This window comes from Crotalus tigris, unplaced genomic scaffold (genome assembly GCF_016545835.1).
Source record: "Crotalus tigris isolate CLP2741 ecotype Arizona unplaced genomic scaffold, ASM1654583v1 scf7180000020588.15403103151:6194809, whole genome shotgun sequence".
NCBI lineage: Eukaryota > Metazoa > Chordata > Lepidosauria > Squamata > Viperidae > Crotalus > Crotalus tigris.
Window position 1 is genome coordinate 4,895,521 of NW_024098092.1, and position 11,180 is coordinate 4,906,700.

The 11,180-nt window shown below is 47.9% G+C and overlaps 1 protein-coding gene across 4 annotated transcripts in view; it reads left to right on the forward strand.

The window, feature by feature from the left end:
- EPHB2 (EPH receptor B2) overlaps positions 1 to 11,180 on the forward strand; it is a 29,866-nt gene extending 18,686 nt beyond the window's left edge. The window contains exons 6-16 of one of the 4 annotated variants that reach the window (XM_039367521.1): positions 1,351 to 1,475; positions 2,969 to 3,131; positions 3,660 to 3,768; positions 4,334 to 4,440; positions 4,868 to 4,993; positions 5,475 to 5,722; positions 6,060 to 6,275; positions 6,892 to 7,041; positions 7,343 to 7,536; positions 7,971 to 8,126; positions 8,528 to 11,180. In XM_039367521.1, coding sequence (XP_039223455.1) covers positions 1,351 to 1,475; positions 2,969 to 3,131; positions 3,660 to 3,768; positions 4,334 to 4,440; positions 4,868 to 4,993; positions 5,475 to 5,722; positions 6,060 to 6,275; positions 6,892 to 7,041; positions 7,343 to 7,536; positions 7,971 to 8,126; positions 8,528 to 8,636 — 1,703 coding nt within the window. In that variant the 3' untranslated portion in view covers positions 8,637 to 11,180. The remainder of the gene's footprint in view (positions 1 to 1,350; positions 1,476 to 2,968; positions 3,132 to 3,659; positions 3,769 to 4,333; positions 4,441 to 4,867; positions 4,994 to 5,474; positions 5,723 to 6,059; positions 6,276 to 6,891; positions 7,042 to 7,342; positions 7,537 to 7,970; positions 8,127 to 8,527) is intronic. The other 3 variants (XM_039367526.1, XM_039367522.1, XM_039367525.1) reach the window with 3 other exon arrangements.

The window sequence follows — 11,180 nt, forward strand, 5'->3', positions numbered from 1 at the left end:
AGAAGAAATTGGACTACCATTGGTCTGGAGTGGGATAAGGCCCCTTGCTGGAGCAGGGGGCTGGGCTAGAGGACCTCTAAGGTCCCTTCCAATCACTGTTCTGTAATTCTATCATCCCAGATCAATTAGCCAGTGGAACGACTGGCCTCCAGAAGTTGTGGGTGCTGCATCCCTGGAGGTTTTCAAGAAGAGACTGGACAGTCGTTTGTCTAAAATGGTCTAGGGTCTCCTGATTGAGCAGGGGGCTGGACTAGAAGACCTCCAAGGTCCCTTCCAGCTCTATTCTGATTGATTGATTGAAATGGTCTAGGGCGGATCCCCTGCCTGAGCAGGGGGTTGGACTAGATGACCCCCAAGATCCCTTCCAGCTCTATTATTATATGTATGTTTTGTACCTATGTGTGTCTTTCCAAGGGGCAGGGGGGGGCCCAGCCTTGCCTGGGTGGGGAGCACTTGGCTCCCCCCTCGCTCCTCCTTGCACCCCTCTTGCCTGTTGCAATTAATCCCAACGGTTGTGCGTTTATTGTAGCAGCTGTGAACATTGTCGCCTTTGCCGGGAGAAGGAGGGGGAAGTGTGCTAGCTTTTGTGCAAGGGGGTGGGGGGGAGGCACAAGCCGTGAAAAAAAAACAAAAAAAACCAACAACTCTGCTCTTCGCAGTTTGTCATTTTTCCCACGTGCTCCAAGCTGGGCCAGCTTTATTATCCTCGGAGTTGCAAACTCTTCTGCTGGGTGTGATGTATCTATTCATTAGACCTAAACAGTAACTGTCGGCTTTGCTAATTCTCCCATAATTAGAGAGGCCGCATCATCCCCCCCCCCGTGATTCCCTCCCCAGCTCGACAGCCTTGATGCTCCTCATTAAGGGGCTGGAAACAGAAACTGTGGAGAGCAAACGGAAAGCAAAAGAAGGAAAGGAGGGGAGGAAAAATCTGGGTTTGGGGGAAAAAAAAAAAAAAGGAACTGGCAGCCAGGAAGGGGGAAAAACAACAACAACATTATTCTGTGTTACTAACTGAATAATTGAGTGATTCGCTTGTGGCCAGAAGAGTCGTAAAACAGGGCAAAACTCAATGTTTCGCCTCAGCGACAGAAATTTGAGGCTCAGTTGTGGTCGTAACTAAAGAGGACTACCTGTATCTCAACAGCTTCCACCAGAGATCAAAGATGATGCTTAGATTAGTCTGTCCTCTCTCTTTCTCTCTCTCTCTCTCTTTCTTCTTCTTCTTCTTCTTCTTCTTCTTCTTCTTCTTCTTCTTCTTCTTCTTCTTCTTCTTCTTCTTCTTCTTCTTCTTCTTCTTCTTCTTCTTCTTCTTCTTCCTCTTCTTCTTCTTCTTCTTCTTTCCTGCAGCTCCTTCGGCGATATCCATCATGCATCAAGTTAGCCGGATGGTGGACAGCATCACCCTCTCGTGGTCTCAACCGGACCAGCCCAATGGGGTCATCCTGGATTATGAGCTCCAGTACTATGAGAAGGTATCAAGGAGAAGGTTGGGGAAGCGGGAGCTGAAGATGGTCCATATTTGGACTGTGGCCTACATGAGAAAGTCCTAACCTTTCTCCTGGTGTGGTATCTTCCAGAAACATTTGGGTTGGTTAAGCGTACAACTGTAATTATCTACAGAGATTCTCCATCATCCAGGTCAGGGGTCTTCAAACGTGGCTCTTTTATGACTCATGGACTTCAAGTCCACAAGTCATAAAAGGGCCAAGTTTGAAGACCCCTGATCCGAGTCATGCTTGTCCCAAAGATGTACGAACATAGCTCATCTCTTGAGATAATCACACACGGACTGTTAAGGTCTTGCCCGCCGTTTGTGTTTAACATGGTTACTGGATTAATCCATTTTTCTCCTGTTTAACATGGTTACTGAATTAATCCATTTTTCTCCTGTTTAACATGGTTACTGGATTAATCCATTTTTCTCCTGTTTAATATGGTTACTGAATTAATCCATTTTTCTCCTGTTTAACATGGTTACTGGGTTAATCCATTTTAATGGATCACTGTGGGTGCCCGCAGAGGGGTCAAAAAAGTCAAAATGGCAACCGGGATTGCGTCATCGATGCCACGCCCCCTTTTTTAATGCTCGGAAGGCATCCGTACGCTTTTTTGAGACAGGTTTTCCTTGCAGTATGCTCCTTTTAGTGGATGGATTGAAACCCGAATATATTTGTCCAGGGGTGGTAAGGAAGACTACTCCACTTCAAGAGAAAAGTGGATATTCTGGACATGAGAACATGTTTTTTTTTTTTTAAAGGCTAATTAAAATCGTGTTTAAATGGAGACACCGCGCACCCTCCCCGTTTGAGATAACAAAAGCTGCATAATTCGCTCGGTGACCTATTTTCAATTGCCAGGAGGAAACCAATGTGAGGAGGGGTTTTGGGGGGGCAGCTGATGCTGCATAATTTTATCCCGCTGTTTTGCAGAAATCAGAAATCTCCCTTCTCCCCTGCTCAGCTTTCCTCCCGGCAAAGGGACGAACACTTCCTCTTTTCCGCTGCTTTTCTATTTTTTTTTTTTTTTTTTCTGTTTTGCAAATACTCACAAACACACACCCAGGCTGTGTTCATCCTCTTAGCCAGCCCATCATTTTAAAAATATCGGCTGGAAGATGGCTAGGGACTTTGTGCAATTGCAAAAAAAAAGTCTTTGGCACTGATCTTGCGCTTTCGTGAAACCAGTCTTTTCAGAACCTAAATATTTATAAATTTTAGAAAACCAGAACATATTTCTTGGTTCAGTCGTGGCCGATTCTTGGGAGTTTCTGTGGGGTTGGGCTGGATGACCTCACCCTCACCCCTCCTGACTCCAAGGTCTGGTTTTTCTGCCCAATGCTGCATCATCCATCAGGGGGGGAGGGGGAAAGCTAGGCAAACCCAGCGGACATTTTTTGGGCCAAAACAATGACCCCTTCTCTGTTCTTCTCTTTTTTAACCGGAATAACTGTGGTTGTGTTTTGTAGGATCTGAGCGAGTTTAATGCCACGGCGGTCAAGAGCTTCACCAATACGGTGACTGTCCCAAACCTCAAGGCCGGGACGATTTACGTCTTCCAGGTGCGAGCCCGCACAGTGGCCGGTTACGGACGCTACAGCGGGAAAATGTATTTCCAGACAATGACGGAAGGTGAGTGGCAGGGGTTTCTCCCCCCCTCCCCAATTAGGGGTTTCTTCCCCCCTCCCCAGCCAATTGACAGAGCTCAATTGTGTCAAGGACTACCTGTATATCAGTTTTCTGGATTGTTGGGGAGCTCTACTGGTGGGTTTCTCTGCTGCCCGGGGGTTGGACTAGATGACCTTGAGAGTCCCTTTCATGCTTCTTTGAAATGAAAAGACATCAATTTTGGTCGGACATCAGAGAGGTTTTTGCTAAGGGAAGGAATTGTTCCATGCTTCCCTGTTTAAACCAAGGTTGGATGGCCATCAGAATGCTGTATCTGTGGGTTTCTGCACTGGGCAGAGGGCTGGACTGGATGACCTCTGAGATCCCTTCCAATCTTTCTACTGCTGATTTTGTGATCTCATTTAAAAATCCTGCACCGAGCATGGGGTTGGACTGGATGACCTCTCGGGTCCCTCCTGATCTTCCCTTTCTGTGATCCTCTCTGCTGATGCCTTCCTTAATTTGTTTTCCTTTTTTTGCATGCTGTTCCAGCCGAGTACCAAACCAGCATCCAGGAGAAGCTGCCTTTGATTATCGGTTCCTCGGCGGCAGGACTGGTCTTCCTCATTGCCCTGGTGGTCATCATCCTGGTTTGCAACAGGTGGGCAGGAACGAGGGGTTTTCCAAAGAAAGCAGAAAGAAACGTTTCAAAGAGGCTTCCGTTTTTCTGCCTCGTCTCAGGATACGGTTAGAACATCCCACATTTCCTGAGTTCCGTTTGTGGGGTTGGCTTTTCCCCCTTTCTGCAACAGTTTTTAAGAAGAGATTGGACAACCATTTGCTGGAAATGAAATAGGGTCTCCTGCTTGAGCAGGGGGTTGGACTAGATGACCTCCCGACTCTGTTTTTCTATTCTGTTCTACATAAATGTATTTTTCAAGGAGAGATAGGAGAGATGGGACAAAGTCTCCTGCCTTGAGCAGAGGGTTGGACTAGAGGATCTCCAAGATCCCTGCCAGCCCTCAGATTCTATGTACCTGGGAGCTTATGGGGGGGGGGCTGGATAAGCCACCTGCTCTCTGCGCATACCTCGCCTTTACGTGCAACTCCATGCCTGATTTATACAGGGGCGAGGCTTAAAGGGAGGAGTCTTTGTTGGGGGGGAGAAGAATAAAGGTTGGGCGGGTGGGGGGACACATTGCTGAAGCCCACCCTTGCCCCCCTAGTCCATCTGCCTACCGTTCAGCACGGTGCTCTCCTTCCAGAAGACGTGGATTTGAGCGCAACGATTCGGAATACACCGACAAGCTGCAACACTACACCAGCGGCCACAGTATGTATGAATTTGGGGGGGGGCAGGAGGGAAGAGCAGCATGCACCCCCAAAGTGTGCCATTGGGGCAATAACCTGCACAGCCACTGACAAACACCAATAGGTCCCAGAGAAGCCCTGAGTGGTAGTCCTCAACAACTATTTGTTTAGTGACCGTTTTACTAGGGGAGGACCCTTTGTTAGGCTTAACCAGGATTTTAAAAATGCACGGTGCAATGCCAAACCACAATTGGGGGCTTGTCTTTCTTGCAATTCTACGAGAGAGACGGGTTAAGCTCAGTTGATGTTCCCGAATGACTGACGCTTATTCTAGCCTACCTCGCAGGGTGGGTTGTCGGGGAAGCCAAACAACTCCCCCCCCTCCTTAAACTAGGGCTTATCAAGGGGGGGGGAAGCAAACGACAGATGTCGGCTTCTTCTCCTTTGAGCAGTTACTCCGGGGATGAAAATCTACATCGACCCCTTCACCTACGAGGACCCCAACGAGGCCGTCCGGGAGTTTGCCAAGGAGATTGACATCTCCTGCGTGAAAATCGAACAGGTGATCGGGGCAGGTGAGGCCGACCCCAGAAACTCTTTGGCGCTTCTGGCGATTTGTGTATTTGGTGCTGAGTTTGCAAAGGAGGGGAGGAGGAAGACTGTGGGGTCCTTGATGCTCTCCGAGTTTGGTAGTTTTTTTGCAGACATTTCATGACCCAACTAGGTAATACCATCAGTGTTAGAAGGGAGTGGGTTTGCAGAGAGAGGGGGAAGGAGGAGGAGGAGGAGGACGACAACTGTGGGGTCCTTGATGCTCTCTGAGCCTAGGGCTTTCCTTGCAGACGTTTCATGACCCAACTAGGGAACATCATCAGTGCTAGCAACGATACTGTTACCTAATTGGGTCATGAAACATCTGCAAGAAAACCCCCAAAGTCAGAGATTACCAAGGACCCCACATTTCATCCCTGAAAGGTAGAAATGTGAGATTTTGGGGGGGGGGGCGTGACTAAACGTCTTTTTCTGCTCTTGATGTTCCCTCCCCCTCCTCCCCAGGAGAATTTGGCGAGGTCTGCAGTGGCCACCTGAAGCTGCCGGGGAAAAGGGAGAGCTTCGTAGCCATCAAGACCCTAAAATCGGGGTACACCGAGAAACAGCGGCGGGACTTCCTGAGCGAAGCCAGCATTATGGGTCAGTTTGACCACCCCAACGTGATCCACCTGGAGGGGGTGGTGACAAAGAGCCCCCCGGTCATGATCGTCACCGAATTCATGGAGAATGGGTCATTGGATTCCTTCCTTCGGGTAAGATCCCCAAGTGGGGAGCAGCAGTGTCTTCCTCCCTCACAGGATCCCCACCCTTAGGTCCAGGGTCTCCTGCTGGAGCAGGGGGTTGACTGGAGGACCTCCAAGGCCCCTTCCAGCTCTATTCTGATTGATTGATTGATCTCTATTCTGATTGATGATTTGAAGTCCGTCCCATGAATCCAGAGAAGAACTTGTTGAGGAGAACTTGTTTACTTTTTTGAGGACATCTGGTCTCCTGGCTCGGAGGTTCCTTGACCCCAGTGGCCAGCTCACACCTTCCATCCCCTGCCCTGGATCTCACGCACCTTTCCTCTCCTCCTGCTCTTCTCTTCAGCAAAACGATGGCCAGTTTACAGTCATCCAGCTGGTGGGCATGCTCCGGGGCATCGCGGCTGGCATGAAGTATCTTGCTGACATGAATTATGTCCACCGTGACTTGGCAGCCCGTAACATTTTGGTCAACAGCAACCTGGTGTGCAAAGTTTCGGACTTTGGCCTCTCCCGATTTTTGGAAGATGACACCTCGGACCCGACTTACACCAGTGCTCTGGTAAGAGGGTGAAAGGAGGGCTGGTTGGCCAAGACTTTGAAAGGTTATTGAGATAAATCAAGGGACTAGCCAGGATTTGCTACCTAACATTTTCTGCTTCTTCTGAGGAGCTGACATGAGGTTCTCAGGCTGCAATGCTGGCCACTAGGTGACCTGAATGGCCATTTCCAGCCCACAATGTTATGGAAGGAGACTTCCATTGATGGGTGAAGGTCCTCCTTCCCTGAAGATACCAAGGACTTGTCCTGAAGACAAGTGCCTGGTCACTCAGTTGTGGCGATTTTGGGATCAGCTCATGACTTCTCCCTTCGGTTTCTCCAAATCCAAGTGGTTCATGGGTTTTGGAGTCTCAACTCACAGTCTTGAACATCTGAGAAGAAGTTCCTTTGCTCCTCAGAAACTGGTCTTTCTCGTTGTACAACGAAGAGACCCGATCATTGTCCCTTTTTCAGAAGACAAGTCCTGTAGTACAGGGGTCTCCAACCTTGGTAACGTTAAGACTTGTGGATTTCTGGGGGAGTTGAAGTCCACAACTCTTAATGTTGCCAAGGTTGTAGACTTCTCCTGTGGTACACCCAATCCTTCTCGCACCTAATTCTTCTTCTTCTCTTCACAGGGTGGTAAGATCCCAATCCGTTGGACAGCGCCCGAAGCCATCCAGTACCGAAAGTTCACTTCTGCCAGCGATGTGTGGAGCTATGGGATCGTCATGTGGGAAGTAACGTCCTATGGGGAGAGACCTTATTGGGATATGACCAACCAGGACGTAAGTCACAACTTCGAAACATCAGAGGAAGCCTTTGAGATTATAGATGGGTAGGACCTCTGGTGATGTCATCGCCTGTAACATAGGGAGAAGACAGTGAGGGTTTTTTCCAGAAATTATGGGTTGCTTATGGAAAAGGGGAGAAGGAACCCTTGTGAGAATTCTTCCAATGTTTCTAGGACGCCTTCAGCCCAACCGTTGCTCCTCCTAATTCAAAGTCTTTCTCATCTCAACTATACTGTTTTCTGGCCATAATAACAGTTGGTTGGATGGGATTTGTCATCTAAAACACCATTTGCAGGTAATCAATGCCATTGAGCAAGACTACCGATTACCACCGCCCATGGATTGTCCCAGCGCTCTCCATCAGCTCATGCTGGACTGCTGGCAGAAGGACCGCAACCACCGGCCGAAGTTTGGACAGATTGTCAACACCCTAGACAAGATGATCCGAAACCCCAACAGCCTGAAAGCCATGGCACCTCTTTCCTCAGGGTAAGGAAGCAGAGTCTTGAACTTTGACCCGGAAGAAGACGTTAGGTCTTATTCCTTTGATCCGAGGACCTTCCTTGGAAGCAGACTCTTGAACTTTGACCCTGAAGAAGACTTTAGGTCTTCTTCATTGGCCGGAGGACCTTCCTTGGAAGCTGACTCTTGAACGTTGACTTTGGGTCTTCTTCATTCCTCGGAGGTAGTCTTCGACTTACAACTGTTCATTTAGTGACCGTTCAAAGTTACAACTCTGCGGATTCGCTTAATAACCGCGGCAGGAAAGGTGGTAAAACGGGGCGGAACGCGCTTAGCTAGTGCCTCGCTTAGCAACGGAAACTTTGGGGGTCACTTGCGGCCGTTAAGTCGCGGGCGACCTGTATCTGACCGACTGGTGGCAAACTGAAATTGAAATGAATTTAATTTCGTTGACCTTGCAGGATTAATCTGCCCTTGCTGGACCGGACGATTCCAGATTACTCCAGCTTCAACACAGTGGACGAGTGGCTGGAGGCCATTAAGATGGGCCAGTACAAAGAGAATTTTGACAGCAACGGCTTCTCCAGTTTCGACTTAGTTTCCCAGATGACGATGGAGTAAGGGCACAGAATGTGAAATTGGGAAATCAATTGTATTTTACGAGTGTAAAATAAAATGCAGGTAGTCATTGACTTGCAAGAATTTATTTAGTGACGAGCAAAGTCAACGGGGGAAGTTGAATAGAATAGAATACAATAGAATAGAATACACAAATAGAACACAATACAAGAATAGAACACAATACAATACAAGAATACAATACAATACAAGAAGAATACAATACAAGAATAGAATAGAATAGAATAGAATAGAATAGAATAGAATAGAATAGAATAGAAGAATACAGTACAATACAAGAATACAATACAGTATAAAATATACAATATGCAATACAAAATATACAATACAATACAATCTCTCCCTAATTTTCCTTCCTCTGTTCTCTTCCCGGCCCCAGAGACATCTTGCGAGTCGGAGTGACGCTGGCCGGTCACCAAAAAAAGATCCTGAACAGTGTCCAGGTGATGCGCACGCAGATGAGCCAGATCCAGTCCGTGGAAGTTTGAGACATGCTTCTTGTACACGGCCACGGGGTCCCGCTCCCGCGTGGTCCTAGTGTGTGTCCAGGTTTCCCAGGGGGGCCTTGGGCTCCCCAAACAGACATGGAGCGCCGCACAGCCACGGACTCTGAGCACACCAGCGCAACCCTGGATTTCCTACTTAGGAGGACACCTCCAAACTCCACGTCGTCGGCGTGGACCTTCTCCTCAAGGGCTAAAGTCGGGGAAGGGACGGCAAGCCGCTCTTCTCGGCCTCCTCACCTTGTCTATCCTTCAAACAAGACGTTCCACCATCAATATCCACACCAGAGGTCCCCGAACATCTAAGAATGGAGCTGTGGAGGCTTCATCTCATCCAGGTTTTGGTGGACGGTGATCTTTGGACCGGACCGAAGAAGGGCACGAGACAGGAGGTTGTTGTCCTCGACAATGAGAGACATTACCCACGGACGGGTCTTTTGAAACCCACTTCCCTTTTGAAGGACAGAAGCTTTTTTAAAAAAAAAAAATTGATGTCTTCTCCAACCTTTTTCCCTGGGTCTGAAGGAGCTTCCTACGGTTCAGGTGGGACCTTGATGATTGGGATTGGCACAACCTGGAACGGCTCCTCTTTGCACCCCGAGCTGCAGCTCTGACACACACTCAAGATGTTCACAAGGCCTTCCTCCCTTGTCGTGTGTTGTAGACTTGACGTGTTTTTTCTTTGTTGTGGTGGTGGTGGTTGTCCATGTTTCCTCCTTGGCAATGGGGTCCCCAGGGGGTTTGCATTGTTTTCGCTCTCCTCCGAATGCAAAAAAAAATGTGTTTCTCCTGGACCCTCTCCTCCAAATCAGCACTTCTGGGGGGGGGGAGGCAGGCATTTACACCACGTTGCTCCCAAATGTGTGTGTATATTTTTGTGTGTGTGAGAGAGAGATGCAAATTTTTTTCATTTGCATTTGTATTTGCTGAGCCCGTCTGATACACGTCGTCCTCAACTTACAACAGTTTGTTTAGTGACTGTTCAAAGTTATAACAGCACTGAAAAAAAAAGCCACTTAGGAACCATTTTTCACCCTTAACGACCGTCGCGGCGTTCCCAGGGTCACGGGATCAAAATTCAACCACTTGGCACAATTGACTCGTATTTATGACGGTCGCAGCCTCTCCGGGGGTCACGTGATCCCCTTTTGTAGCCTTGTAACCAGCAAAATCAGCGGGGAAACCCGGTTCGCTTAGCAACCGTGTGACTCACAACCGCGGCAACTCGCTTAACAACGGTGGCGAGAAAGGTCATCAAATGGGGCAAAACTCACTAAACCACTGCCTTGCTTTGCAGCATCCGGGGACTTCAACTCCCAGAATTCTCCATGCTCAATGGGGCATCCTGGGCTTTGAAGTTCCCCCAGCCTGTTGGTTTTGTGCAGCTTGGCTCTGCTCTGCGAGTGCAAAATTCTCATTTTTTTAATCCTCCCCCTCATCTGCCCACCTGTCCTGAGGCTGCCCCCCCTTCTACTGGACTGAGCAATAAAATGCCAGGCTTATGGATATGGTGATCCTTCTGAGCAGAGGGTTGTTGTGCATTGATTCTGTTCCAGGCTTGGAAGAGATGCCGTCAAGAATGGTCCACCCGAGCCTTTAATCTGGAAGGTGACATTATTCTCTTTAGATAATTGTAGATCGCCATCTTCAAACCACCAGTCCAAACACTGGAAGTTTTTAAGAAGAGACGGGACAGCCATTTGTCTGAAATGGTATAGGGTTTCCTGCCTGAGCAGGGGGTTAGGCTAGATGACCTCCAAGGTCCCTTCCAACTTCATTATTATTATTATTAAACTGCCAGCAGGGAGGAGAAGTGGCTGCAAACGGAATATTTATTTAAAATTGAGAAAGTTTTAAGACTGTTCTTCTCCTGTCTGTAATTTCCTTTGGGTTTTGTGTATGTGTGTGTGTGTGTAGAATTGGAGACTTTTGAACTTTGAACCTTCCCGGAACCGTCCTGCGCCCGCCTGCTTGAAGCTTCACGAAGATGCGTCTCAATTCATCGGCAGGTTTCCCCCTTCTGAGGGAGACTGTTTTTGTCCCTGGCCATTTTTCTTCTTTACCCTTGACAGTATTTGTATTTTTTACAAAAGGAAAAATTATATATATATATATATATATATATAAATATGTAAATAACAGGTGGTTTGCCAGGCCCTTCTCACCCAAGGGTGCGTCTTCCATGCCAACTAAGGCCTTCTCTGAACTCCATTGGACACCTTTGGGGGTGTCCCCGGGAAAGAGGAGAAGGAAGAAATGAAATCCCATGTATTTATAAAAAAATTAAAAAAAAAAAAGGGCAGAAGCCGCTACTCCGAGATCTTTGTAGGAGTATTTTTAAGAAGACTTTTTTTTGTTTGTTTTTTTTCCAAAATAAATGTGAAGTGTGAACGGACGTCTGAACGTCTTTTCTGGGTTTTGGGTTGATTGTTGATTGTCCATGTTGAGTTGGAAGGAGAAAGCACAAAGCTGGAAACCTCTCCAGGTGCTTCATTGGTGTCCCAAAGGGGCTCACCTGGAATAGGGGAG